Source organism: Bos indicus, chromosome 25, assembly GCF_029378745.1.
Source record: "Bos indicus isolate NIAB-ARS_2022 breed Sahiwal x Tharparkar chromosome 25, NIAB-ARS_B.indTharparkar_mat_pri_1.0, whole genome shotgun sequence".
In the NCBI taxonomy this organism is placed as follows: Eukaryota; Metazoa; Chordata; class Mammalia; order Artiodactyla; family Bovidae; genus Bos; species Bos indicus.
In genome coordinates, this window is record NC_091784.1 from 27,455,947 (window position 1) to 27,483,760 (window position 27,814).

The 27,814-nt window shown below is 54.0% G+C and overlaps 3 protein-coding genes across 5 annotated transcripts; all 3 read right to left on the reverse strand.

Annotated features, from left to right (window-relative positions):
• Positions 1-494: 494 nt before the first annotated feature.
• Positions 495-20,189, reverse strand: MVP (major vault protein). Its single transcript, XM_019987967.2, has 15 exons — positions 20,036-20,189; positions 12,073-12,205; positions 11,669-11,864; positions 10,489-10,612; positions 10,245-10,376; positions 8,870-8,964; positions 8,387-8,623; positions 6,415-6,696; positions 5,130-5,374; positions 4,846-5,043; positions 3,515-3,901; positions 2,630-2,746; positions 2,315-2,441; positions 1,489-1,677; positions 495-761 (listed from the first exon to the last, which is right to left on the reverse strand). The coding sequence occupies exons 2-15, from the start codon at positions 12,195-12,197 to the stop codon at positions 543-545; spliced, it is 2,673 nt and encodes an 890-aa protein (XP_019843526.1). The 5' UTR covers positions 12,198-12,205; positions 20,036-20,189; the 3' UTR covers positions 495-542.
• Positions 20,190-20,668: 479 nt separating this feature from the next.
• PAGR1 (PAXIP1 associated glutamate rich protein 1) lies at positions 20,669-23,902 on the reverse strand. The gene is made up of 3 exons (XM_019987842.2): positions 23,421-23,902; positions 23,130-23,212; positions 20,669-21,073 (listed from the first exon to the last, which is right to left on the reverse strand). The coding sequence occupies exons 1-3, from the start codon at positions 23,900-23,902 to the stop codon at positions 20,877-20,879; spliced, it is 762 nt and encodes a 253-aa protein (XP_019843401.2). The 3' UTR covers positions 20,669-20,876.
• Positions 23,786-27,800, reverse strand: PRRT2 (proline rich transmembrane protein 2). Of its 3 annotated transcripts, none has more exons than XM_019987840.2 (3): positions 26,458-27,799; positions 25,945-26,077; positions 23,786-23,922 (listed from the first exon to the last, which is right to left on the reverse strand). In XM_019987840.2, the coding sequence occupies exons 1-3, from the start codon at positions 27,577-27,579 to the stop codon at positions 23,909-23,911; spliced, it is 1,269 nt and encodes a 422-aa protein (XP_019843399.1). In that variant the 5' UTR covers positions 27,580-27,799; the 3' UTR covers positions 23,786-23,908. The 3 variants fall into 3 exon arrangements, with proteins under 3 accessions (XP_019843399.1, XP_070636012.1, XP_019843400.1); XM_070779911.1 differs by lacking the exon at positions 23,786-23,922 and adding an exon at positions 24,563-25,099 and having other exon boundaries at positions 26,458-27,800; XM_019987841.2 differs by lacking the exon at positions 23,786-23,922 and adding an exon at positions 24,563-25,770 and having other exon boundaries at positions 26,458-27,779.
• Positions 27,801-27,814: the final 14 nt, after the last annotated feature.

The window sequence follows — 27,814 nt, forward strand, 5'->3', positions numbered from 1 at the left end:
GCCCCCATCTGACAAGGGATGGGTGCACAGCGCCATGCGCAGGTGCATAGTTTGACCAGCAGGTGGCGCCGGATAAAGCCTCCCAAGTGCAGGAGGTGGGGAAGCTGGGATGGATACACCCACAGACGGAGGGTTAAGACTCCAGAACGCCCTGGCCAAACTGGGCTCCTGGAGGAAATGGTAGTGAGAAGAGATGGCGCAGAAGCCACCCAGCCACCCCAAGAGGTACAGGCTTCATCCTCTCGCCTGTGGCATCATCTCCCCCCACGGGCACCTAGGTGAGCTGACTGTTGAAGGGATAGTCTGGCTGCTGAGAGGGACTTTAGGTCCACCTTCCCATCAGCCTGACTTTGGGTTAGTCTTCTCCCTGTCTTAAGTTTCCTCTCCATTTCAAGATGAGGGTGGCCTGTAGTAACCATCAAGATTTCAGAGGATCTCTTCCCCACCACCATTAAGCTCCCTTGTGATAACAGACTGAAGGTAACAGAAGAGGGTTTTAAATGCCCAGAAGTGTCGGTTTTATTTGTCAGTGCAGTACAGAGCTAAGGCACAACCTGGTTGTTTCCAAGAGTTAGGGGGGCAGCAGTGGAGATGGGAAGCAAGCCCTCTTGGACGCTGGGTCCCCCGGTGGGCTTCTTGGCTGGGGGCTGGGCCTCAGCCCCGAGCCCCAGCAAACCCAAGGCTGTGTTGAAGAGGTTGATGGGCGTGGAACCATCGGTGATGAGGGTGGATTTTAGGCCCAGGCTCTGCAGCAATTTTACCTAGAAGGAGCAAGAGGCGGGTGAAAATGCAGTCAGAACCTAGTCCCTTCTCTCGTCCCTTCGGCCGCCTGTCTGGGAGGGGGGCTACCCTGTTCTCGGCCCTCACACGGCAGCTGCTGCCCAAGCCATCCTCAGGACTATTCAGTGACAAGTGAAGACCATTAAGAGGAGCCTGAAGGTTTCATCCTCTCCCAGGCCTCAAGAACCTTGAAGCTCTGGCTGCTGCCTCCGGGAGCTCTGCACTCCCCGCCCTTCACCTGCCAGGTGGCAGCCATCCAGACCTTTCTGTTCCTTAAACACACCTTGGAGCCTCTACTGGAAGCCCTCATCGACTGTGCAGAACTTGAGTATCCCCTCTTCAGAGGGGCGCCCCCTTACCCAGCTAACCTGCAGCCTCTCCTCCCCCTTCTCCGTATTGCCCTGTTTGACTTCTTTTGAAGCAACTTGTCATGGATTGACATCCCATCAGTTTACCGCCCTCCCAGGAGCTCACTGAATCCAGTGCAGTGCCTGATATGACCCCATGCTGGAATGACATGGATCAGAACACGGGATACATGGAGAGTCCAAGCCACCACCTCCTCTTGTCTCTCTGTCCCCGACATCTCTCTAGAAGTATTTGCCTCCCTGGCTCTGTCTTCCTGGTTCCAACATGGTCCCAGGACACACATCCACACGCACAGACATCCACACACGCCCACACCTGAACTCTCTCCCCCACTCTCACCTGCATCTCCGGCCCTGCCACAGCCATGTCTCTGATGGTGCTGGGCCCCAGGGCCTCTGTCATCTGCTTGAACTTCTTCACCTCCACCTCAGCCAGCTGCTGGGCCTTGCTCACTTCCAGCTCCAGCTGGGCCCGGGCATAGAGCAGCTCCAGCTCTCGTACTTTCTTTACTCGCTCAAGTTCGGCTTCCTGGAAAGGGAAAACCCAGCATTCTTTTGATTGGGTGGCCCCTAGATGTATCTAGCAAGTCACCTAGCCAGATATCCTGAGAGACCTCGGATGGAAAGGATGGAATAGGAAACTTATCAGTTAGGGGTGAACCCTGGCTATGCCAATTTTAACTAGTGACCCCTGTGTATGTTCAGTCGCAAAGTGGTGTCTGACTCTTTGTGATGCCATGGACTGCAGCATGCCAGGCTTCCCTGTCCTTCACTATCTCCCGGAGCTTGCTCCAATTCATGTCCACTCAGCCTCTGCTGCCCTCTTCTTTTGACCCCTGGGAACTCCTTAATCCAAGACTCAGTTCCCTCTGTAAAATGGAGAGAATTCCTACCCATAATGGAATTTCAAGATCTTGCCTGTAAAAACAACATACCTAGCACAAAGCTGGCCAGTATGGGAATGCCTGTCTGTAGGATGGGTAATTATTATCCTTACCTTCAAAGCAGGTATTAGGTGAATGGAAACAGGGCAAAGGACTCCACAAACCCCAACACACTTGAATGGGGCTTTCTGTTAGGGTGCTTGGTGTCCCTCGTGGCTTCAGAGACCGGGCCTCTTCCAGACCCCAAGGCCACACCCTTTCACAGGCATCTCCCCCACGCACCGTCTCAATGGCCAAAGCCTCTGCCTTGAGCTTGGCCTGGAGCACAGCGCCTTCTCCCTCGATGCGCGCTGCCTCAGCTCGGGACTCGGCCTCCGCCTTGGCGGTCCCGGTGCTCTCCACCGCGGTGCTGAGGGTGGCGCAGAGAAGTCAGGGAGGCCCCTGAGGAAGCCCAGCCCCGCCCTCCTCTACCCTTGACTTGTGCTATTGCAGCATGAGTGAACACACACGCACACATACACACACACACACACACTCCCCCCATCAGCTGCTCTTCCAAGACCCTCTGCCATCTTTTCTGCCAGTTCTCCACCCCACCTCAGAGCCTCCAGCTCCAGGAGTTCTCTGCGAGCTTTCTCAGCTTCCGATTGGTCTAAGATCTTCTGCCTCTCAAGCCTGCCGCGGGCTTCTTGTTCTAGTCTCTGAGCCTCGTGCCTGGGTGGGAGACGGGACAGGTAAGACGCTGGGAGTGGGGCCAGAATAGGAACTCCAAGGGCCGGGAGCACTGGCCGAGGAGAGGCCCTCGACATGCAAATGAAAACGCAGCATGGATATTACGTAAACCAGGGGTGGTTCTAGGTGCAGTGCACATGGCCATGACCCTGCATTCACACGACTCACCTTCCAGTGGGGGAAAAAACAAGTGAACCAAGATTTCAGACAGTGACAAGCTCTTTGAGAAATGGTTGCTACAATAACATGACTGGGCAAAGAGGGCGCTGCTTCAGCTGGGGTAGAAAAAGGGCTCTCCAAGGAGGTGAACTCTGGAGGCCAGAGGAGGAACCTGCCCTCAAGTGCAGAAGAACAACTCCGGGCAGAGGGAGCAGCCAGTGCAGAAGGCCTTCAATGCACAGCCGAGTTCCCACCTTGAGGAGCAGAAAGGAGCTATGGGCCTGGAGCACATGAGCCCTGGGAGAAGGCAGGAAGGCGAGGTGGGGGAAGCAGGGCTGGACCCCAGAGTGCCTGGAAGGCTGCGGAAATGAATCTGGGTTCCAGCGCCAGCAAGGTGAGAAGCCACAGAAGCAGAGGTAGCATCTATTCCACTTTCAGTGGCCCAGGCTCTCTGCTGGTAAGGGGACAGCAGGCTGACCACCGGGGGTGCTGTGTCACTGGGGTCCTGGCAGTGGGCAAGAGGCGGGGACCTGTGAGAGGCGGGGCCCACAGTGGGCATCGTGGTCAGCCAGGCCCCTAGGCCTCACTCACTTGGCAGCTGCCTCCTGGGAGTTGGTGGTGATCTCAATGGCCAGCTGGACGCTGCGCTGCAGGGCGTCCCGGGTCCTTTGGTCCACGGGCTCCACCGACTGCACATCCACACTGCTGACCACCAGCCCGTTCTGGGGAAAGACGGCCCGGTCCCGGGGCTGGGGCAGGGCCATGGTGTCAGGCCCCTTGGTTTCCTGGGTCTCAAAGCCAAAGACAGCAGTGCGAATGATGCGGGCCGAGTTCTTATGGAAGTCATCAAAGGTGACGGAGGCCACGGCCCCCCGCACCCGAGATGCAATGGCCTTGCAGGCGTCACCCACGAAGTCGGGCACTGAGAAAAGCTTGGCCGTCTCTTGGGGGTCCTTCCGGTCACTCAGCTCGAAGTGCCTGTGAGCAAAGACAACTTTCTCGTCTTCAAAAATGGACATTGACACCCACCTTCTGTGGTTTAGGCAGGGTCTCATGACAGAGAATGCTAATTAGCATCTGCTATGTATCAGGTCAAGTCCTAAGAAACTTACACATTCCCATTTCATTCACTCAAACCACCCTATTTGGTGAGAATTTTTATTTTTTAGACAAGGAAACTGAGGTCCAGAGAGGTTAAGTGACAGACTCTAAGTCATACAGCAGGTCCTCCCAAGCCAGAAAGTTGAACCCAGGTGGTATGGTTCCCGGGACCAGGCCCCCTCGGTTTGTCAGGTTGCAGTGGCTCCAAAGATGCCAGTGTCCAGCTAGCTGCTCTTGTCATGTCCCAGGCACTCAGCCAAGAGGTGAGGAGGGTGTGCTTGGGAGTTGTCAAGCACTGCTTCTGGGTCCGACTTTTCTCTCCCCTCTCATCACTGCCATTTGAGCTTTAACTACATATGGGTCACTGTTCTAGTTCTCATAGCATCCTGTCCACAGGCCCATGAGACTGATGGTGACGCTGTTATTTTACAGCCTGGGAATGTGTGGAAAGCACCCAGTGCTTGCCCGGCCCGTGGCTAGCAAGTGGTATACCTGCTGGCCTCAGAGCACTTGCTCTCGACCACCTGATCATCCCAGCACACACATAGACACACACACACAGTCTTTTTAAAACCTTGTTTGGCTGAATTCCCAATGGGAGTTTAGCTGGTGAGTGTCTTCCACACACGTCCCTCCAAATCCTGCTCCAGGAGAGCCCACATCTTCCCTGTCATTCCCCTCCGGAATCAGACTGCATTTGCATGAACCCCTGGGTTTGCCCCTTGACCACAGCATGGAGCTGGGTGCTCCGCCCTGATTGTGGGCTCAGCACTTGAGGAGGCATCTCTCCTCCTCACGGTGCCCCCCCTGGGGCCCCTTACCAGTTGTAGGCAAGCTGCAGCTGGAGCCTGGCATGGTCTGCTGTCTCGATGGTGATGACGTCGGTGAAGAAGTCGGGCCCCAGCAGCAGGCAGAGCGTGCGGCGGGCGTGGGGACGCTTGGGCCGCCCGGCCGAGAGGGACAACACTGTAAACTGCTCTTCGGGACCCAGCAACACGAGCTCTGGCCCGAAGACCACGCTGCAGAGAGAGCCGGGGGTCAGAGGCCTGGAGAGACCCTCCCGCCACAGCCCCCTGATGGCACAGCCACCCAGGCCACTGCTCACCGGGCTTTCTTCTCCCGGTAGTCATACACCTGCACTGCAGCATTGTGCGGCACGCGGTAGCTGACCACGCGGGTCTTATTCCGGGGAGTGGAGAGCTTAGGGGTCTTGGATGTCTCCTTCTCACCCCTGTCGGCCAGAGGATCCTGCCCCTTGTTCAGCAGCTCCTCCACCCCTGGAGGCAGCTCCTTCTCCCACAGGACTTCGTCCTGGGTCAGCATGTAGGTGCTCCCAATCACAGCTCGCACCTGGAAGATAAGGAGGGATGTCACCAGCGAGGGGAAAATGGAAAGAGACCCACCTGGCAGCCCTAAAGCGGAAGTGATCCAGGAGGCAGGGCAGCATCCTGGTTAAAGGTGGCCTCCAGAAGGAGGCTGCGTTCAAGTTCACACTCTGTGAGCTTGGTCATCTTGGGCAGCTATCTGCCCCCACTGCCCCCACCACCCTGTGTCTCTCAGCTCCTTATCTGCAAAATGGAGGATAGGGGTGAGGAATGAATGATATCTTGCATGTCTAGTGCCAAGAATTTGGTATATGGTTATGTTCCAATATTGTTCTTGAATTTTCCTTCATAGGGCAGCTTGGAGGGCACCCCAGGGACAGATGCAACCCTAGGAAATAGTTCACACACTAACATTTCCTGGGATTCTGAACTCTACTTGTAGGTTAGAGTCCTAAAAGAGGCTGGAGATGTGGTCCTCAGTCAAACCAAGATCAAGGTTTAGGTGACAAAGAGGGATTCCACCAGGAAAAGGGTATGTGAAAAGGGTATGATCCTATGCATCCCAGTCAGACCTTTATGCCGGAGGCCAGATCTAGATGCCTTGGGGGTTGAGTCCCCATCTTCAAATCTGGTTCATCTTCTTGCTCAGGAATGCTAACATTTAAAATTAACTAAGACAGGGGCTTCCCTGGCGACTCAGTGGTAACGAATCCACCTGCCATGCAGGAGATGTGGGTTCGAGCCCTGGGTTGGGACGATCCCCTGCTCCAGTATTCTTGCCTGGGAAATCCCATGGCCAGAGGAGCCATGGTGGGCGACAGTCCATGGAGTCGCAAGAGTCGGACATGACTGAACGACTCAACCACCATTTAAGGCAAAGGGAAGGCAAGAACTCCAGAAAACGCCCTGGTCTTTTGCAGCCAGCTGGCTCAGATGCTGCCAGCAACGCTGTGGAGCTCTTCTGTCACCTCCACTGCCCACTGCCCCATCTGCATCATCCCCTCGCCCAGACCAGCCGCCACCACACCCACCTGGCAGTGACAGTGCCCACCCCTCCACAGTTACCCTTCCGGTCTTGACATCCTGCACGTAGATGCCCTCGTTCTCATCCAGTGGGATGGCCTGACGCTCTTCCACCACCTCCACCTTGGCGGGCGGCACATACTCCAGGGGTCCACGGATGAGCCAGTGGTCACCAGCCTGGTGGGAGACCTTCTCCTTGCCCTCCCCCTCCTCCAGGGGCTGCAGGGCCCTCAGCAGCAGCCCCTGCTGCTCCGACAGCACGTATACATTCTGGATGCCTCGTTCCAGCTTCTCCCCGGGCTGGAGGAAGAAAGACTGCTCTCCCTGGTAGGGAGAAGTGGAGTCAGGAGCCGTTGCCTCCCAGGACTGTGGAGCCCTCTGATGGTACCTCCCTCAGCCCTGGGTGATCGTGGACTTCTGTTGAGGACAGAAGCCCCTGCACCCCCCCACCAAAGTCCCTTCCCCACCTCATCATACAGCAAATCATTTATTTAGACTGAGACCCTTCACAAATCCCTGTAGATGTGATCAAACCTGCCCTGGAAAGATTCTGTGAAGTGTCAAGGTCTGGGTTCTCACAAGCTCAATAGTTAAGAATTAACCTATTATTGCTTTATTTCTCCCACATTTTATTCCCTTAGGGTGGTGTAGTACAGAGTTTCCCATCTCTGACCTTTGGACCAAATCTGGCCTGCTGACTATTTTTTAATATAACATAATACAATATAACCCACCTATTATAAAACATGTGCCCATGTGCTAAGTCGCTTCAGTCATGGCTGACTCTGCAACTGTATGGACTGTAGCCTGCCAGGCTCCTCTGTCCATGGAATTCTCTAGGCAAGAATATTGGAGTGGGCTGCCATGCCCTTTTCCACGGGATCTTCCCGGCCCAGGGACTGAAACCATTTCTCCTACATCTCCTGCACTGGCAGGTGGCTTCTTTACCACTAGCGCCACCTGGGAAGCCCATATTACAAAATACACCTATTTAAAGTATACAATTCAGTTGCTTTGGAATATCCCGAGTTGCCCAACAACACTACTCCCTAATCCCAGATCATCATCATCCTGAAAAGAAACCCCATATCCAGTAGTAGTTACCGCCCATCCCCGCCCCAACAACTGTATGTGGATTTACCTACTCTGGACATTTCATGTAAATGGAGTCATACAATCAGTGGTCTTTTTATGCCTGGCTTCTATTGCCTAGCATAATGCTTTCAAGTTTCTCCATGTTGTAAGACATATTAGAACCTCATTTTTGATTTTTACCTTTTTGAATTCTCTCAAGAACATGAGTGTCCGCCACCCCAGAAAGACTATCTTATCCTTTTGATTGACATGCCATTGAATGGATATGCCATATTTTTCAGTTATTCATCAACTGATGGATATTTGTTTCTATTCTTTCTGCCTCCTGTTTTTGCAAATAAAATGTTACAGGAACACAGCAGTACTGGTTCACTTATAAGATGTCTACACCACACAATATTGTAAAGCAATTATCCTCTGATTTAAAAAAAAAAAAAAAAAGGCAATCTACACTGCTCTCATGGCACAACAGCAGAACTAAGCACAACAGAGACCATACACCTCACAAAGCCCCACATATCTATGACTGTCGTAGGAGAGGCCTGCCCAGCTCTGGTAGTCCCACATATAGTTCACAGAAGGGATGAGGTAGAGGATGGGGAGAAGGGCAAACCAAGAGATTTGTCTGATGCAGGATGACAAAGCTTCCAGAAGAGAGAGATGTGAAATATGAGAGTTTCTGGGTCTGTATTCACGGAGGTCAGGGAGGCGCTCCCAGGAGAGACTGTGGGTAACCTGAGGTCAGGGATTGCCAGAAAGATCAGTGACACTGTATTCTCAAGAGAGAGAGACAAGTGTGCACAGACGGAGCCGAAACCAGCTTGATGTTTCTAGAACACGTACCTGGGGTGGGAGGAGGGAAGGGACAAGGGTACGGGGCCTCAGGCCATTCCCCTCTGGGCGAGGGGCAGGCACTTACCTTGAACACAAGCTTTTGCCCCAGCTGGTTCTTGCCGTCTGGTCCGACCGGGTCGAGAATCACACAGTAGTTGTGGGGGCCCAAGGTGGTGACGGACACAACCCCCATCACCTCCTCATAGACATCTGGCACGTGGGCCTCCGTGTCCTGCACGGTCACCAGCCACTCCTCCCCAGTGCGGCGGGTCACCCCTCTCACGTCTCGGAAGTTCTGCCGAGCTCGAAGGTGCAGGGCTGTCTGGAGAGCAAGATGTCAAGGGGCAGGGGGGTTTCAGTAAACCCACCTCCAACTAACTTCCTTGGGGGATCTGGGAACCCCACTGGTCACTAAATGCTCCAGGTCTGAGTCCCAGTGTCTACCAACCCAGGAGGGTTTCTTAAACCCTTTCCAGTGACCCAGGACACTCCTCAGGTGATCTTATTTTCTGCCACAGTTCTCTGCCCCTCCGAGAATCTCCCACCCAGGGCCCCCCAGAGCACAGACCTTTTCCGTAAGGATCACAGCATCCACCACATCCAGAACCTCCTCAAACACTGCTGGGAGATAGGCACCCACGGAGCGGACCAGCCATTCTTCTCCTGGGCCGGGGAGGAGAGGCAAAGGTCAAAAGTCACCCAGCCTGCTCCCCAACTGCCCCTTCCCGCAGCCTAGATAAAGGGTACCTGCAGGGCTTCACACACCACTTTGAGATCATTGCCCCCAGGCTCAAGAGCCTGACAGAAGTCCTTCTTTTCCTTTTTTGAGGCCAGAGGAAAAGCAACCCCTACCTCAGAGAGATTAAAAAAAAAAAAAAAAAAAGGTCTTCCAAGCATCCAAGTTGTTGCTATGCCAGTACCCTGTAGGCCTTCTCTAAGCTCCAGAGACTAGCTTTTTTCTTCTTCCCCTAAAATGGGCAGAAGGGCTTCCCTGGTGGCTCAGAGAGTAAAGAATCCACCTGCAATGCAGGAGACCCAGGTTCCATCCCTGGGTCGGGAAGGTCCCCTGGAGAAGGGAATGGCTACCCACTCCTGTGTTCTCACCTGGAGAATTCCATGGACAGAGGAGCCTGGTGGGCTACAGTCCAAGGGGTCACAAAGAGTTGGGCATGACTGGGCGACTGACACAAAGTGGGCAGAACTGCGGCATTACAGCTTAGAGGTCGTTCAGCCTACTAGAGAAGCAAGAGTGCTGGGCACAAGTTCCAGCCTGGCTCTTTCTGGCCATAAACCCAGGCTTCAGTTTTGTCATTTGGAAAATGGGAGCTGTGGTGCCTCAGGGTTACAGGAAGACCTAAGGGAACTGCGGTCAGTAAAACTTTTGAACCACACCTGGCTCCTTAAGCCTAGCCTTTGTTAAGACCTTGTTTTGTTTAATACAACAGGTCTGTCAAACAATTGCTAGTTGCATATAAACATAGGAAGTACCAATGGTTCAAGAGGTAAAGAATCTGCCTGCAGTGCAGGAGACCTGGGTTCAATCCCTGGGTCGGGAAGATCCCCTAGAGGAGGAAATGGCAACCCACTCCAGGATTCTTGCCTGGAACAATCCCATGGACTGAGGCGCCTGTCGGGCTACAGTCCCTGGGGTCGCAAAGAGTCAGGACTGAGCATACACAGGCACAGCAACAATATAAACACCTGCTTTGTTGGTCTAGAGACAGACCCAGCTCACGACAGAGTCAGAGGAAGGGAAAGCCATGTCAACAGGATCCGGGTCTGGTTAGTGGGGGAAGCAGCATGAGGCAGCCCCCAACAGCTGACAAGAGATACCAGGGAAGCACTTCCTCCAGGCTACAGGTGGCCAGCCCCCAACCTCCCCCACTTACCCCCCCAGTCAAGGCTCAGCCCGCCCTACCCCTGTGAACACTTCAAGACTCCACCTGTCACCCGCTCCTTGCCATCCCTGTCTAAGCATTCCTTGCGAGCCCTCAGCCTCAGGGCCTGGTTCTGCTTGATGACTGTGGCCTGAATGATCTCGATGACTTCCACCTCCTTCTGGGGGATATATGTGCCTGGGAAGGGAAGATGGGGGAGGTAGGGTTTGAAGGTCAGAAGATATCAAGGCCCTAATGAGAAGGCAGGAAGCCTCTGACCCCAAACCCGGCCGGATAGAAAAACACTCACCAGGCCCTTCAAATAGCCACTCATCCCCTGCTACCACCTTCTGTCCGTTCTTATCCTCAAAATCCAGTAGCGCCTTAAGATGGAGGGCGGTGTTGGGTAGAACCACCTGCAGTGGGGTGATGTCCTAACAGGGGAAGCAGGGGGGAGTCATGGGGTATTCAGAGCTGTGACCCCTTGAGGCCAACTGAGATCCTCAAGGTCAGAGTCCACAGCATCAATCTCTCCACATCCCCAAAGATGACCCCAAGTGGAATGTACAAGATAGGGGTGGTCCCAGAGCCATCTGGCCTGAAGAGCTGAGACGGGGTTGACAGAGCTAAGAGTTAAGATGGAGTTGATGCCACGGCTGAGGACCAAGGAAGTACTTTCCTCTGCAGAAGTGCTCAGATCCTGTTTAGAACTAGAAATCCAGGTGGGAGATTGGGTAGAGGGCTTGCTGGGCATTGTGGGAGAAACATCAGGGAAGCTGAGTAGGTGAATATCTCACAGCCCAGTGTGCACTGGGGCGCTCAGGAAAGAGGAGGTGGGAAGGTCTACACCGCTCTGACGGGCATATCTGAAGTGTGAGGCTTTGTTTTCAAGGTTGCCTCATGGTCACCAGACCCAGTGCAGAAGAGAAGCAGCAGCATTGTTTGGTAGAGGGGACTCCTGAGGGAAGTGAAGGTCAAGAAATGTCGCAGAAATGAAGGTGTCCTCACTCTCAGACCCAGGGCCGGAGGGCAACACGGACGAGGGCCCAGCTGGTACTTCAGGCCTGCAATGCCTTCCCGTGGAGCGACCACAGGCACCTGGGCCTCAGCTGGTCCACCACAGCTGATCTGGCCCACTGGCGGCCGAGACTGCCTGAGGGAATGAAATGCTTACTCTCGGCACAAGTCACTGAGTGCCAGACTGGCCAGGAGCTTCGGGCAGGCTCTGGAGCCTGGAAGGTTAGGTGGCGAGATAGGCCGACAGCTTTCAAAGGTCTGACATGGGCATGTGAAGAGGAAGAGGGTATTTGGGGAAGGTGAGGGAGGGGGCATCCAGTCAATTCTGTCCCAGTGAGAACCAGCAAATGTCCCCTACCATCCCCACCCCCTCCCACCACCCCAATTTGTTTTCCCTCCAGAAAGCAGTGCTGAGCCCTAGGTCAAGGTGGCAGGACACAAGAGAGTGGGTATAGGGAAGGTGAGCCGGGTACCTTCTCTAGCACCTCCCCTGGGAACAGGGGGAAGGGATCCTGGGCCAGCCGGATCTCCAGGTCCGCGTGGCGGAGCCGCACTTGTCCTGTGACATCAAACAGCACAGTGCCCTGGGCATCCCGGGCCACCGGGTTGGCCACCATGCAGTAGTGCCGTGGGGGGACCGTCAGCATGCGCACGGGAGCGAACAGGATCCTGTTGGAGGGCGAGAAGCAGTGTGAGGACTCAGACCCCTGTCCCTAGTCCCGAAGGAGGCAGCGAAAGGGAGAGACAGCTTCCTGTGACCCGAACCAATGCCAGTCTTGCTCAGGAACGGGAAGGAGGAGATGGGTCATCATGCCAGCCAGACTCCCAGGCCCTCCTTGGCCCCAGATGTCCCCACGGCCCAGTGCTGGCCACCCACCTCTCATTGTCCTGCCGGATGTAAGTCTTTGGCCCGACCTCCACGCGGGACACATTGCTGTTCTGGTCTAGCACGTGGATGTAGTGGTATGGCGGGATGCGGATGATGGACTCTTCCATCGACATGGTGACTCCTGAGCCCAGGGCAGCAGAGTGACACAGAGGTGGGCAGAAGACAAAAGGTGAGTTCGGGGGGCTTGGGATGAGGCTGACGTAAAGACTGCCTGGGGTGATAGGGGAAAGGGTCCTTGTTCCTTCAGCTCAGGCTATTCCATCCTTTACCAACCCCCACTCACTTCTTTCTTTCTTCCCACCCAGGGCAGCCCATCCAGACCTCATCTCTATTGAGAGATGCTTGATGTAGTTAACCACAGAAGCCCACAGTTTTCTGCCAACTCTTTTCCCTCATTCCCACCAACTTTACCTCCCTCAAGCTTCCTACACAGCGCAGCTTGTGGGATCTTAATTCCCCCACCAGAGATAGAACCTGGGTTCACGACAGTGAAAGCACCAAGTCCTAACCACTGGACCACCAGGGAACTCCCCTGGAGGCGGCTTCAGATCAGAACTTTCCCGATGTTCAACCCCCAATGTGGAGGAGGCAGAAATGCACCGAGCTGGGAAAGGTGGTCAGCCTCTGGCGGAGCTGTGGGGGTTCCCCGCCCCAGTACGGTGCAGAGGGCAGAGGCTCTGAGGAGCTCCCTGGATCCTCCAGGGGGCAGGCTCCTTTATTTCAGGGGATCCTGAGGGCCCCAGCTGTATGCAAACATTAGCCCACATCCTGAGAATATTTGCATGGTAGGCAATCCTGATGAACTGTTCAGATATAGGCCACCCCTCGAGGAAGGGATCCCTGATGGAACTGATGCCGGATTAGCAACACCAAAGTGTCTAGTCCTTTCCCACTTCTCTCTGGTCTGCTGCCACCCATGACTCCCTGCCATCACGGGTAGGGGTGGGTGGGAAGGAGAAAGGGAGTAAATGAATACTCCATCCACCCCCACCCTACCTGCTTCTGAATCCTGGGTGGTTACATCCAGTGCTCAGCCTGTTCAGGAATGTCACACCGCCTACCTAAACCCCAGTCCTGCCTCCCTCCAGCATGCCTTGAACTTTGGCCATGTCCCCTGGAATCACACAAAAGGAATCAAATTTACTAGGGAATTCAAAGCCTTGCCCTCTGAGACTTTGGTCCAACTTAAAATATTTTTGGCCACACTGTGCAGCATGCAAGATCTTAGTTCCCTGACCAAGGATCAAACTTGCGCCCCTTGCACTGGAAGGGAGGAGTCTTAACTACTGGACCACCAGGGAAGTCCCAGTCCAAAAGTGTTGAAGCCACCACCAAAAAAGGAGTGGAACCCATCTACTCCACCATTCATCTAGCTTTCAACCTGGGTGAGAAAGAAATGGGAAGTGAGAAAGAGGAAGGGAAAGTGGCTTGACACAGGAAACAGAGGCAGGAGCCACAAAATTATGGGATGAAGGTGAGGCCCAAGGGTTTTACTTGATCCACACAATCTGAAAAATTTCTTCTGTTTAGAAAATTGTAAGTTTTTATAAATTCCCGATTCCTGCTTCTCTTGACGAATGAGCCAGGCCCTACATTCCCACGTGACAAACTGCTGAGCGCCAAGTAGCTGCTGAGCTCTTTAGATGGGTCACAAGCTTTCCTGCTTAACCACAACCCCCACCACTCCCCGTTGTCTTACACCTGTGCCAGTGCACCCACATCACCTGTGTGGTTCCTGTTTAAAACCTCCCAGGACTTGCCTGGTGATCCAGTGGTAAAGAATTCGCCTGCCAATTCGGAGCACATGGATTCAATCCCTGGTCAGGGAAGATCCCACATGCTGTGGAGCAACTGAGCCACAGCTGAGCCGGTGCGCAGCAGTTACTGAAGCCTGTGTGCCTAGAGCCTGTGCTCCACAACAATGAGTAGCCCCCGCTCACCACAACTAGAGGAAGCCCAGGTGCAGCAGTGAAGACCCAGCGCAGCCAAAAAAATTCCAACTCAGCATCATCTGACAGAACTTTCTATAATAATGGAAATGATCAGTGTGGTCTTTGGACTGACTGCATGTGGCTACCAAACTCTTGAAATGTGGCAGTGTGACTGAGAAACTCAAGTTTTTTTTAAGAAGTGGATTTATTTAGAGAGAAACACTCCACAGACAGAATATGGGTCATCTCAGAAGGTGAGAGTGTCCTAAAGTTTTAATTAATCACATGTGGCTAGTTGATCCCCATATTAGACCGACAGTGTAGTTCTAAGTGACTGAGTCCTAGGTAGGGAGGATGAGTCGTTCAAGGCCACACAAGTCGTTGGCACCATTAGATTCTCATCCTGATGGAATACCTGGTCCTGTGTCTCTCCAGTGGCACGCAGTGCAGTGCTAGGGGCACGGATTCAGCCAGACTGCTAGGGGTCACTTACAATTCTGATCTGCCACTCTCTTGCCTGGTGAAGTGAAAGTCGCTCAGTCGTGTCCTACTCTTTGTGACCCCATGGTCTATACAGTCCATGGGATTCTCCAGGCTGGAATACTGGAGTGGGGAGTAGTTCTCTTCAGGGTATCTTCCCAACCCAGGGATCAAACCCAGGTCCCCTGCATTGCAGGCAGATTCTTTACCAGCTGAGCCACCAGGGAAGCCCAATGTTCTAATGTCTTACCTCATTTTCAAAGGTTACAGTTTTCATCTGTTTTCTTGGTACACTTTCTGTATCCTGAGGGCTATGATTCTCTGCTCCTTTTTCTTGCAACTTTGTATGGGATTTGATCTTGATACTTTTCTGTTGCCCTTTTGTCAGGTTGATTACCCTTAACTTTCCTAACATCAGAGCTCCCTCTTCTGTTGATTTCAGGTAGTGTGTGAAAAACCCAGTGTGGGCTTTCTGCTCTCCCCATTCTTACCCTGGCCTTTGCTTTCCTTCTTCTCTACTGCCCATCCTGCTCAGCTGTGCTTCCATTCCCTGGGAGAGGGCCCCACAAAAGCATCCCCCCTCCCCTGGCTAGGACTGCCTGGATCTTGGTTCTAAGTCTCACTATGAATGGGTGATCTTAGACAAGTCCCTTGCCCTCCCTATTCCCGTGTCCTGGACTTTGAACTCGGGATGGATAGGGCATCAGCCCAAGTCTATGAGAATGGAGTTTATTATGAAGCACTTGGAATAGAGCCTGGCTCTGAGAAGCACTGTGTGTGGCTTGCAGCTGAGGCCCAGCCTCCCTATCCAGTTGGAGGATGTGACCTAGAACTATGGTGGCCCCTTATCCCACCCAGCATATCCGCTTTAAACATGTTTACTGATCAGGAAGGTGACAGGTTTGTGCGTCACCCAAGCTGTGGGCCTAGAATAGCCAAGGGGCATCTGACAGCCTAGGGAAGCCTCTTCCTGGTTCTCTGCACAGTGGAAGCCTGGCCAGAAAGCCAGATGGGGGAGAAGGGAGGGCTAGGGCTGCAAGCGGAGGGGAGCGCAGGGCTCTGGGAGGCCCCACAAGACTTGAATTCTAGAAGGCCACACAAGGCTGGGAAGCAGGCTCTGGGAACAGCCTCCAAAGGCTCCTTTGGACGATCCCTCACGCCCTGCAGCTGAAGCCTCTCCGCCATCTGTCACCCCAGTTGGGCCCAGTTGGGGGGCCGAGAGCCTCGCCCAGCTCAGTGACTCAGCTGAGAATCATCCTTGAAGCTAATCAGGCTGGGTTCCTGTCTTGTTTCAAGGCCAAGCCCTTGTTAACTACTCTTGTTTCAGTACCGGGACTCTGTCTCACCTCCCTGGTCAACCACCTCCTCAGCCCCAAAGCTGTGCCTTCCACCTAAGATCACCTGCTAAGTTCACCCAAGTACAGGCTTTGAGGACTTCCCTGGCAGTCCAGTGCTTAAGCCTCTGTGCTCCCAGTGCAGGGAGCACGGGTGGATCCCTGGTTGGGGAACTAAGATCCTGCATGCTGCACAGTGCCACCAATGCACACACTAAAAAACTCCACCCCCTACAAAACAGACTTTGCCTTTTCCATCTTGCCATCCCCGAAGTAGACGTGAGCCTCAGAGGGTCTCTCAGGGATCCAGGGAAACCACCTGACTAGGGCAGCATGTTTGTGTATCAAATACAGGCTTTTGTGGTTTGCCAGATGACGTGTACAGTTAGAGCATTTTACTTTCAATATACCAGGGCCCTCAGAAGACAATTTTATGTTGAACTTTAGAAAGTCCTGCCCAAGCCCCGAGTTTGGTCCCAGCTCCCTAAATTCACTGAAACTTCCTTTCAGTGTCTGCTTCCGATATCTGTGCCCTAGGCTGTTCTCTGGGTACATGTCCAGACTGGCCTGATCACACTGACCCTCATGTCTCATGAGGCTCCTGCCAGAACCAGTCACTTTCACCCAAAGTCTCAGAGACCAGTCTCCCCCAGCTGCATCCCACAGACAAAGGAGGGAGGGGCAAGTGTTGCACTAGCAGAACACGAAACAGCCTGTGAGAAGAAACTGGCTTTATCCTCCAGTTAAGAGGTAATTTCTTGACCCCTTTTGGCTCAAGAGTAAACATGCTATAGCAAAATTAAATAAATGAGTCATCACAGGTCCAATTTTCAGGGTCAATTGTGAATGGCCATGAATCTTAAATAGCAGATGCCTGGTCGACCAGCCACATGAGGTATGGGGCTGCAGCGAACAGGAGCAACAGCATCACCTGGAAGCTTGTTAATAACGTGGCATCTCGGGTTCTCCTGACCTGTTGCTGAATCAGTCAGCTCTTGAACTAGATCCCCAATGATTTGGGCATAAAGTATGGAGCAGCTCTGCTCTGTAATAGCCTCTCAACCCTGCCTGACTGTACATTAGAATCACCTGGATATTAAAACCACCCATCTCTGGAGATCAATTTAACTGGTCAGGGGTGGGGTCCAAATATTGCTATATATAAAAGCTCTTCCATTGACTGTAATATACAGAAAGGACTGAGGTCTGTCTCTGCTAATAGGATCTTGGGCCACTTGCTAGCCTCTGAGCCTTACTCTCCTAGACTGAAGTGGGAATAAAACTGACTGCTTCCTGGGGTTAAAGACTGGGTTATGTCTAATGGACGAAGGGTGGCTAGGAGGAGGAAGATAAATCCAGATGGCAAACTGTTCCTCAAATACAGAAAGCTTCATGTATTTTCCCAGCCCCTCACCCCCAGGTCCAAGTAGCCCCCCAGCCAGCGCTCAAGTCCCCTGGTCCCAAGCCATGGGCAGGCCTGAGGTTGGAGGAAAGGGTGCAGACAGCCTTGGTACCCACTGCCCCCACCTCTATCAAGTTTTGTTTGTAGTGGATTTGTTGTTTAGTTGCTATGTCGTGCCCAACTCTTGCCTGCAAGATGCCTCTGTCCATGAGATTTTCCTGGCAAGAATATGGAGCGGGTAGCCATTTCCTTCTCCAAGGCATCTTCCAGACCCAGGTATCAAACCTGCATCTCCTGCTTTGAAGGTAGATTCTTTACCACGGAGCCACCACGGAAGCCCTCTATTAAGCGTAGGTTTAGGAAAAAACACAGAAAACTCAAGCAAAAACAGAACTCATCTTTGCAGCTTCCCTTCACTGATTTTAAACATTCTAGTCTTTGTTTAGATAATTCAAGAATCGCATTACTCAGGGACTGCAGAGAGGTTGTTTTTACCAAACAGCTTCCCTATTTAGGGAGATTATTTCCTGTTTTAGGGGACTAGAGTGGAAATTCTTGAGGATTTCTCTCACATAAGCCACTTCTTTAGTAGCAGCAAAGTTTTTAGGAAATTTTTCTTCCGAGGAAAATCTTCTGAGCTCCGGCCCTGCTGGGCCACTTTTGGGGAGCAGCAGCTTGTTCTGGGGACAGAACAGCTCTGCCAGCTCAGGCTGATGCTGATCCTGTTTCTATCCTGCCTCCCAGATGTGGGCTTCCCTGGTGGCTCAGGGGTAAGGAATCCGCCTGCAATGCTGGAGACCTGGGTTCCATCCCTGGGTCGGGATGATCCCCTGGAGAAGGAAATGGCAATCCACTCCAGTATTCCTGCCTGGGAAATCCTGTGGACAGAGGAGCCTGGTGGGCTAGTGTCCATCGAATTGCAGAGTCAGATACAACTCAGCAACTAAAGAACAACTCCCAGATGTTAACAATTAATGCCAGTCATTGACAGCAAAGATCAGCTAGATTGGAAGTGAGCCAGGAACCAGGCTTCAGAACCCCTGGTCCAGATCAACATTTGCTAAAATCGCCCAATCATAGGACTCAGCTGGTCATCTTGATGCCTAGGCCTCACCCCATACCCACGGACTAAGGATTCCAGGAAATCCCATGGACAGAGAAGCCTGGCTACAGTCCAAGGGGTCAAAGAGTTGGACACAACTGAGTGACCAACACTTTCACAAGGTTTCCAGGAGCGAGGTTCTGGAATTTCTATCTGTGGGAAGTGCCTCTCACTTCCCCCTGTAACAGCTCCTACTCATTAATAACTTAATTTGGGCCTGGTATTGTGGTAAATGCTTTTAATTAACTCATTTAATCCTCCTAAGAACCTAGAAGTTAAAGAATTTGCTCAGAATCATACAGTGATCAAGAGATGGTGGCTCAGACGGTAAAGCATCTGTCTGCAATGCAGGAGACCTGTGTTCGATCCCTGGGTCAGGAAGATTCCCCTAGAGAAGGAAATGGCAACTCACTCCAGTGCTCTTGCCTGGAAAATTCTACAGATGGAGAAGCCTGGTAGGCTACAGTCCACGGGATCATAACGAGTCAGACATGATTGAGCAACTTCACACACACAAAAAAAAGAAGTTAAAGAATTTGCTCAGAATCATACAGTGATCAAGGGATGGAGCCAGAATTCCACCCCAGGTACTGTGTCTGCAGAGCCGCCAAACCAGGAAGTAGTGTGGGTTCTCAAGCAGAAATGTCAGTAGATTCTAGAGTCAGGACTTCAGGACCCAGGTGGGGCTGGGTACTCTTTAGGAGATAGTGCCAGTGCGGTTCAAAGGTATTCTCTGCAACCTAGGAAGGCAGCACCCAACAAGGAGGCCCGAGTAGCCATTCAAGGCGGCTGCCCTACGTGCTCATGGCTTTAGAGAGCTGCTCTGCCCAGAAAGCCTCGCCCCCAGGGCAGGTTGGGTGTCCTGTGTGCCAAGGGTGGCGACAGGCAGAAGCTTCTGGGAGTCAGTTGGCACCCTAGTGACTGCCAGCCCTTCTCCTCATAAAATCTGGGGGGCCCACCCGGATATGGAGCAGAGAAAAGAGGGCACAACCTACTTCTACTACTACTCCCCACCCCAACCCTCTGTGCTTCTAAGATCCCCAGAATTACAGGCCAGTGGGTCCAAAATAGAGCTTCCTCTTTTCAGTTTGGTCACCCCGTCCCCGACCCCGTCAAAAACAAAAACCAAACAGAGCCTTGCTCAGCAAACTCTGTGTCTTCTGGAAATCAAGACTTCCTTAAGATTACTCTGCCAATGATTTCTCAAATGATCCGTAAGGCCCACAGCTGGCACAGCCCTGAGCAAGGCAGAGGGGAAAACCTCGACGTCTGCAGAGCTGGGGAATGTCAACGGAGGAAAAAAGATTACATTCTAAGAGCTCAAGGGGACAGGCAAGATAAATCTGGCAGGGACCGATCTCACTCGAGGAGGGAGTCTAAATGGATCCCTTAGGTTTCCTCTGCCCCTACTGCCGATGGGGGAGCTGGAGGTCAGAAAGGCCTGAGATTTCGGGTCTGGGGGTATCGGCAAGGTGACAAGTTCATCTACCTTTACATCAGAAGCCAGAAAAAGAAAAAAAACAACCAAGGAAAGCAAACCCTCCCAAGGCTAAGCCGCCATCCATCTTCCCCTAGTTCTGGTTCAGGGACCACTTGCCCCAGCTGAAGCCCCAAGAAGGCACAACAGAGCTGGAGGGGGACTTGAGGGCCACAAGGTCCCACTCACTGGTTTGGGGATTTGGGGCCTTTATGAAGTACTTACATCCAGAAGTGTGGCTTGGCTGCAACAGACTCCTCAGTTCGGGGAAACTCCAGCACCCAGCCCAGGGGATCACTTCCCGACAGGGCAGGCTCAGGGGTGGGGCTCGGGATTTAAAGGGCCCTCGCAGCTGGTTCTCATTTCTTTTTTTTTCTCCACCTCTAGGCGGCTTCTGACTTCCCAGGTGATTCAGTGGTAAAGAAACTTGCCTACCAAGTCAGGAGATGTGGGTTTGATCCCTGCCTGGGTCAGGAAGATCCCCTGGAGAAGGAAATGGCACCCACTCCAGTATTCTTGCCTGGGAAATCTCATGGACAAAGGAGGCTGTCCATGGGGCTACAGTCCGTGGGGTCGCAAAAGAGTCAGACACGACTGAACAACTAGTGAAGAACAAGGTGGCTCCTACTACAGCTGAAGGCACTGGGCTCATTCAGCGGCAGGGAATGCCCGCCCCACAGCCAGCTGGCAGCTGGGACGCACACTGGGAAGGGTCCACGGCCCGAGGCAGGGGGCAGGTGCTGACTGAGTTCACTTCTACCCCATCTGCCTTCAATTGCCCAATCCGGGTGAGTACAGTCCTGCTTCTCCACAAGGGTTTTGGCTTCAGCTGCAGCCTCTCCTCTAAGAGAAGGTAACTTGCTTTAAAAAATTTTTTTTATTTTAGATTCAGAAAATTCGGCTCAGGTCTCCCAACAGATGTTCAAGAGAAAACATACACACACACACACATCAGTCCTCCTTCTGGCAAGGTGTTGTGGTGGGAGTCTGGGAGCATCTCTCCTCTTGCCCAAGGCCCTGGGTGAGGGAAGGTGGGCCAAGGCTCCAGAAGGCAGACTCAGCACCCTCAGTACTTCCGCTGCCGGGGGAAGAGACTGCCCGAGGACCGGAGTGGGGGGCTGGCGGGGCTGGCGTCCTCCGAGTCCAGGCTGAAGAGGTCCCTGCCGGTACGAAGGATCTGCTCCTCTAGCTTCTTGTGTCGCTTCATGTCTGAAAGGACCTTGTCCAGGCGGGCCTCCCGTTTCTGGCTCCGGGCTGAGCTTCCTGAAGAAGGGGAAGATGAGAAAAGTGGAAGGGAGTGAGGCGGTACGTGCCAGACCTGCCTGGGTCTTATTAATCACTTGGGGAGCTTATTAAACAGAGATTTCCAGGTCTGTTGTGAAGGCACTTTTTTTTTTTTTGGATATTGTCACATTTTAATTTTTTGGTTTCATTTTGGCACATTCAACTCACACTCAAAGTTTTAGAAATAGAAGCACATTATCTTTCTATATGCAGGGTAGAAAACTATTTGTAAACCATGTAAATTTTTCAATTCATTCAGACATAATTGCCATAGACGTCATGAAGGTTCTGAGATTTAGGGTTGGGGTCTCAGATGGGGTGGGTAGTGAAGCTCTGAATTATAAGAAGAGGCCAGAAATATGAAGATCAAGAAGGAGTGTCCCAGGCAAGGGACAGGCAAGTGCAAAAGCCCCAGGGAAGGAACACGGAGGTCTGTTTAATGAGAAATGTAGAGCTAGCAGAGACAGGAAAGTCAAGGCCAAAGAAACGACTTACAGGCCATGACAAGGGGTCTGGATCTCTTAGTGTACGTGGAAGCCTTGGGTGGGGGGAGAGAGGGGCTTGGACTCTCAATTGACATGCTCGTCCACCCACCCCAGCCCCCGTAATCTGGAGGACTGAAAACAAGAGAAGTGACACAGCTTACATTTTGAAACATAAACCAACTCTAGCGCTGAGACTGGTGGCAGGAAGACCAGTTAAGAGCTACCACAACTCTCCAGGTGACAGAGATGGTGGTGGCTTGAATGAGGATATCGTGTTAAAGGTGGACAGCCGAACATGGACATGTGGAAGCAGAGCTAACAAGACTTGCTGCTGGCTTGAATGTTGAGGTGAGAGAAACCGAAATCAGGAATGGCTCCAGGACTTCCCTGATGGTCCAAGGGTTGTGAGTCTGCCTGACAACGCAGGGGACATGAGGTCGATCCCTGATCCAGGAGGATCCCACATGCCCTGGAACAGCTAAGCCCGTGTGCCACAACTACAGAGCCCTTGCTCTACAGTCCAGGAGCTGCAACTACTGAAGCCCGCGTGCCCTAGGGCCCATGCTCCGCAACAAGAGAAGCCACTGCGATGAGACACCCAAGTGTCAAAAAGCGGTACCTGCTTGCTGCTACTAGAGAAAGCCTGTGCACAGCAACAAAGACCACCATAGCCCAAACTTTTTTAGAAGATGGCTCCAAGGGGACTTTCTTGGTGGCTCAGATGGTAAAGAATCTGTCTGCAATGTGGGAGACCTGGGTTCGATCCCTGGGTTGAGACGATCCCCTGGAGAAAAGCATGGCAACCCACTCCAGTATTCTTGCCTAGAGAATCCCCGTGGACAGAGGAGCCTGGCAGGTTGCAGTCCATGGGATTGCAAAGAGTCTGAGCAACTAAGCACAGCACAACAGCAAGGGGACTTCCCTGGTGGTCCAGTGGTTAAGACTGTGCTTCCACTGCAAGGGCACAGGTTCAATCTCTGGTCAGGGAACTAGGAGCCCACGTGCCGAGCAGCACAGCCCAAAACAAAACAAAACAAGAATGGTAAACTCTAGGAAGGCACACAGGATGGGAAACTGGGTAAGATTAGGACATGTACCCAGCAGTGTGGGTATGCGGATCTAGGTAATAATAGAAATGACTTGGACTTCTACGATGACTGAGATCAAAGTAATGAGAAGCATGATGAAATTATCTGTGATAATCTTTTAAGGGAAGATAGAAGGAAATGGCACCCCACTCCAGTACTCTTGCCTGGAAAATCCCATGGACAGAGGCAAGAGTACTGGAGTGGGGTCGGCTACAGTCCATGGGGTCACAAAGAGTCGGACACGACTGAGCGACAACACGACTGAGCGACAACACAACAGGGGACCACGGAAGCTGGAAGGCCGGCACCACTGGGAGCATCTCTCTGCTGAAGCTACCAAGGCACCAAGTCAAGGCCTCTTTTAGGGAGTCACTTTATGAGTAAGTGGGAGCAGAGGCTCTTCACCCCACCCCTCCATCTCCCCCTACCCCCCGCTGCCCAGTACTCCCCTCTCGTCTGTACCTGGGGTGCGCCTCCGGTCAATTAGGGAGTCCTTTGGTGTCGTTGGCTCATCATCAAAGTCAAATTCTGTAGGCATATGTGGTCTGGGGCAGGGGGACAGACAGTGAAGGGTGAGGGTGGTTCCCCTCCCACCCCCAAACAACCACACTTGTCCCCAACCCCCTGGCTCTTCCTCTCCCCGTCTCTTCCCTCCCTTCACTTCCCATGATCCTGGGTCCCACCTTCCCTCCCTATTTCCTCCCGGCATCAGGGGAGGAGCCCCAAGGACAAGGTGCCAGGGTGTGCCCTCACTTTTCCTCTTCTTCCTCTTTGGCCTCTGGCTCCTCATCGGATCTCTCCTCTTCACTCTGGGCCTCAGGCGTGGGTGGCCGGCGGGGCAGGATCTCAGCCTGAAGCTCCAGGGTACCGTGGGCAGCCAGCAGTTCATAAAGCCGTTGGATTTCAGAGGGGGGTGGCATCCAGGACTGCCCATCTGCGGGCAGCTCCACCTCTTCATCGCTGCAGGGCACGCACCAGTCCTCGGATTCTCCCTTGGCACGCTCCTCCCCCTCAGGGCTGGGGGCTTCTCCCTGCACCTCCTCGGCCCCGGACCCCTCATGCTCAGCCTCCTCCCGGCCTCCTTCTCCCTCTTCCTCGGCTTGATCGGCCGAAGCAGAGGGGCCTCCGGTATCCTCCACAGCCAGAGCTTGGAGACCGGAGGTCACTTCCCCTTCTTCAGACAGAGGCGCCGCCGTGGTGGCTGCAATGTCTCCATGGCCCCGGACAAGGGACATATGCCACTAGGGAAGGGGCCCTGCGATGACAGGAGATGGCAGGAGTACTAAGCTAGGGATCCCCCACCCACGCCTCCGCGGGTAGGGCTTCCCGTGGCTTCGGGGAACGTCTGTCTAACCAATCAGGCCCCAACAGCAGTCCCTGCGAACAGACCCGCCGGTTCCCAGAAGGGGGCGCTCAAGTTCCCCCAGGGACCCCGCCCCCACGGATCGAGATCTGGTATTCCGACGTTCCCAGGGACCCACAGAAACTACTTTCCAGGCCGGAAAGGGGCGGGCCCGTTCTTTTCGCCTTCACGCCACCCCTCTCTACACCTGGATCCGGCACCCTCTCCTCACACCTCGAAGTTTCGCCACCTCAGCTACCGTACGCACCTGGAGCTAAGACCCGCCTCCCGGGCTGCGCAGGGTCACAGTACGCAGGCGCACCGAGATGGCGCGGGAGGCTCCGCTTTAGTCTAAGCTACTTTGAAGAGGAAAGCGAGGGAAGGCTTGCACATGCGCAGGTAGGCGCTCCGGAATGATAGGCTTCGGCCCACAGTAAAGATGGCCACCGGTGCAGCGCATGCGCAAACCACGCACTAGGGTCTGCGGAAGAGGAGGCAGTACCTCCGGCCCCCGCAGCGCACGCATGTAAGGATAACTGAGGCTAGAGACGAGTCTCATGCAGTCTCCGTTTATTGGTGTCTCAGACCCATGCAGCATCGGCATACAAAAAGGGAGAATCAGATTGATGTATCCTTTTTTTTTTGTTTGTTTTTAGACTTTTAGGTTTTTTTCCCTACACTTTTTTTAGGGGAAAAAAAAAAAAAAAACCCGCCAACTCCGAACCGTGTTGTGGCTCGGTCCCCGCCTCCCCAGCGGACTGTCGCGTGCAACAAACCTCTCTCGTCCTCTTAGAAAATAATAATACACCTCTCCGCCCTTCCCTTGCTCCCTGCAGCTGGGAGCTTTGGTCCTGTTTTGGGGATTCTTTTTCTTACAAAGTACGTGAATGACCCCAGCTCCGACGAGTTCGCTGACTGGGTTAAAAAGCCCAGATGGGGCAGGTCAACTCAGGCTGACCAGGGAGGGTCAACAGCCGTGCCCCTCCGTTCTCCCAGGTGCGTGTTCGGAACACGCCACCCCTGCATGTCTCCAAACGAGGCCTGGCTTGCCAGCTCTGCGACCCCGAGGCACCCTGGTGGTCGTCCGGACCTGGGTGGTCCCAACAGAGAACAGTCGGAGCCCGGGCGAGAGAGCCCTCTCCTGACACCACTCCCCTCCCCCAGCCCGATCTAAGTGCTGGAGTTTTTGTAGAATAAACGGTGGAGGAGGGTGGAGGAGAGGATGCAGGAGGGAGATGAGGAGGCAGGAAGAGGAAGGGGGCGGAGGGTGTGGGGAGGGAAGTGGCGGTGAATAAGGTGGGGAGGAAGAAAGGGATCGGGGGAGGAAGCTGAGACAATGAATGTTGGGAAAGGGAGACCAGGATCGAGGTGCAGGAAATTTGGGGAGGTTGTAGTGCAGGAAGGTTGGGGAGAGATGCAGGGAGGCTGAGAGCACAGAGAGATGGGGAGATGTTTAGGGAGGATTCCAAAAGTGCAGGAAGTGCAAGGATAGGGAAGCCGAGAGGCTGGAGGGGGTGCAGGCAGAAGTGCAGGGAGGTTGGAAACAGTGCAGGGAGAAGGGAGGCCTACTGTTGGCAGAGGAGCCTGGCAGGATGCAGGAGCAGGAAAGAAGCTGTAAACAAGGCCGCTCAGGCTCCCTTGGTCCCTATGGGTGCGGGCCTGGGCCATGGATTGGGCTCCCCCCAGGGGAGGATGGGCCCAAGGCAGCTCCCAACAGGAGAAAAAGTCTTGGAATGCAGGGCAGAGCCCCTCACTTATACACTGTGGGAGAGGAGAGGGAGGGACAGACAGAGACGGTGGGGCAGGGGGGTGGGGGGAGACAAGGAGAGACAAAGAAGTAGGGAGGACAGACAGGAGAGAGCAGGGGCAGGGGTTAGTAAAGCCGCCCTTGCCAACCCTTCCATTCCTCCCAGCCTGTCCCAGACCCCCACTCACCGCCTAAGTTGATGACGCAGGAGGCGATAATGATGAGGATCCCCCCTACCAGTGCCACGATGCTTAAGAGCTTGGCCACACGACCCAGACGCTGGGCCCCATCCACGTCCCCCTGTTGCAAGCTGTTTCGGGACTGGGGTTAGAGTGAGGTGGGGGGGCACCAGCCCAGGTCAGGAAATGCCAACCAGGCAGAGATCGGGTGTAAGAGTCATCCAGAGGAGACAGGCCAGCCGGTGGACAGTGGTTAAGGGAGGAAGGGGGTTGAGAGGCAGCAGGAGAAGGCACAGGTCAGTAAGACTGTGTGAAATGTCTCAACTTCCCTCCCACCTGATGGGGTAGGGCTCAGAAGGTGAAGTCCCAGGGAGAGGTGAGCAAAGGCCCAGTAATTGGGAAGTGAGATCCATGCAGAGAGGGGAGGGGAGGTGGGGTTACTCCTGGGGCTGTGTCCCAGCACAGGGCAGGAAACTGGGAACCACTGCAGGCCCGGGCCAGGCAGGGTTCCCTGGGGCTCACCATGACGGCATAAGCGAAGGCCACGATGTTGACAGGCCACATGGGGCAGAAGCAGGACAGGATGGCGAGGATGATGTAGTCCCGAGGTTTCTGGGTGCCTTCACCCCCCTCTACCCCAGATCCTGCGAGCTGGGAGCTAGGGTGGCGGCTCAGGCTTCCTCGGGGAGATCCCGAATGCCCACTGTGAGCCTTTCCTAGTCGATCCTCCTCCACCAGCTGCTGCAGCACACGGGGTGGGGCCCCATTGGCTGGGGGGGTCTTTGTGGAGGGTGGTGAGTGAGGCTGGGGGGCTAGACCCTCTTCCCCATCGCCATCACCAGCCTGCAGGGGAACCACTGCCCCATTCTCCTGCTTTTCTCCCATGCTCTCGCTCAGGATCTCAGAGGTGGGCTCCTCCTGGGCAGGGGGCTCTGGCTGAAGGGCTGGTGTGGAAGTGGACTGGGAAGCTGGCTGGGGCTCTGGCTGGGGTTCTGGCTGGGGGGCAGGCTCTGAGGCTGGCTCAAGCGGGGCTGCGGATTCCAGGTTGGATTCCGGGTCTGCAGTGGCCTCTTTCCTCACTTCGGGTTTGGATGCTAGCTCTTGGCATGTTTCTTCAGTGCTGGAGTTGGCCTTTGCTTCCCCTCCTGGGCTTGAGCTGAGGTTTCTGGCCTGAGCTGCTTCAGGGACCCCGGTTGGGGTCTCTGTGGTTTCTGGAGCCAGCCCAACCTTGGGTTCTGAGTCCCCAGGGGCCCCCATGACGTCTGGGGCTGGCTGCAGGGTCTCTGGCTCATCTGAGACCCCAGCTGGGACCTGGGGAGAGCCAGTTCGGCCTTCAGAATGGCCAGGCCCTTCTCCCTGGGTCTGGGGACCCTCCTCTACCCCCTTAATCTCAGAGACCTCAGAGCTGCTAGCTGCCATCTTGAGACAGGAGAGGGGAGAGGGCCTCTGAGGGAAGGATGGAACGGCACTGAAGACAGCAGCAAATCCTGCAAGAGGAGGAGACAGGCTTGGTGTGAGGAGGGAAGAGGTAGCTTTCAGCGCTGCAGCCCAAGAGAGCGATGCTCCTGTCTCAGGGCCAGCCTTGGGCTGCCTCTGGGGAAAAGGAAGAAAAGTTGGGGTTTCCTTTGCTTTGGGGTGGGACATCTTTGGGGAGGAGTGCTCTGCTCAGGCTTCTGGTTGGAGAGCCCTGGGAATATGAACCCTTTTGTAAACAAGGTTTCTCCACGGTCTCTTCCTGGGTCCACCCAACAAGATCCAAACTCATCCTAGCAGATACCACAGCACCCCAAAATCACCAAGCTGTTCAGACTCGGACGTTCCGATAGGCAGACTGGGCAGAGGACCCCGAAACTCACATTCCACTCTCTCTGCAGCCTCC

Excerpts from the sequence above, each read along its gene's own strand:
- MVP (XM_019987967.2), bottom strand. The coding sequence starts at position 12,197 with ATGTCGATGGAAGAGTCCATCATCCGCATCCCGCCATACCACTACATC. Across the intron at positions 6,697-8,386 it reads GGCAAAAGCTTGTGTTCAAG|GGAGAGCAGTCTTTCTTCCT; the intron begins GTAAGTGCCTGC and ends TCTCCCTACCAG. Across the intron at positions 2,442-2,629 it reads CTGGAGCTGGAGGCTCTGAG|CACCGCGGTGGAGAGCACCG; the intron begins GTGGGGTGGAGA and ends CGCCACCCTCAG.
- PAGR1 (XM_019987842.2), bottom strand. The coding sequence starts at position 23,902 with ATGTCCCTTGTCCGGGGCCATGGAGACATTGCAGCCACCACGGCGGCG. Across the intron at positions 23,213-23,420 it reads AAAGAGGAAGAAGAGGAAAA|ACCACATATGCCTACAGAAT; the intron begins GTGAGGGCACAC and ends CCCCTGCCCCAG. Across the intron at positions 21,074-23,129 it reads TGACCGGAGGCGCACCCCAG|GAAGCTCAGCCCGGAGCCAG; the intron begins GTACAGACGAGA and ends CCCCTTCTTCAG.
- PRRT2 (XM_070779911.1), bottom strand. The coding sequence starts at position 27,579 with ATGTCCCACCCCAAAGCAAAGGAAACCCCAACTTTTCTTCCTTTTCCC. Across the intron at positions 26,078-26,457 it reads CCTTCGCTTATGCCGTCATG|TCCCGAAACAGCTTGCAACA; the intron begins GTGAGCCCCAGG and ends CTCTAACCCCAG. Across the intron at positions 25,100-25,944 it reads CTGCGTCATCAACTTAGGCG|GTCCGGACGACCACCAGGGT; the intron begins GTGAGTGGGGGT and ends GGGACCACCCAG.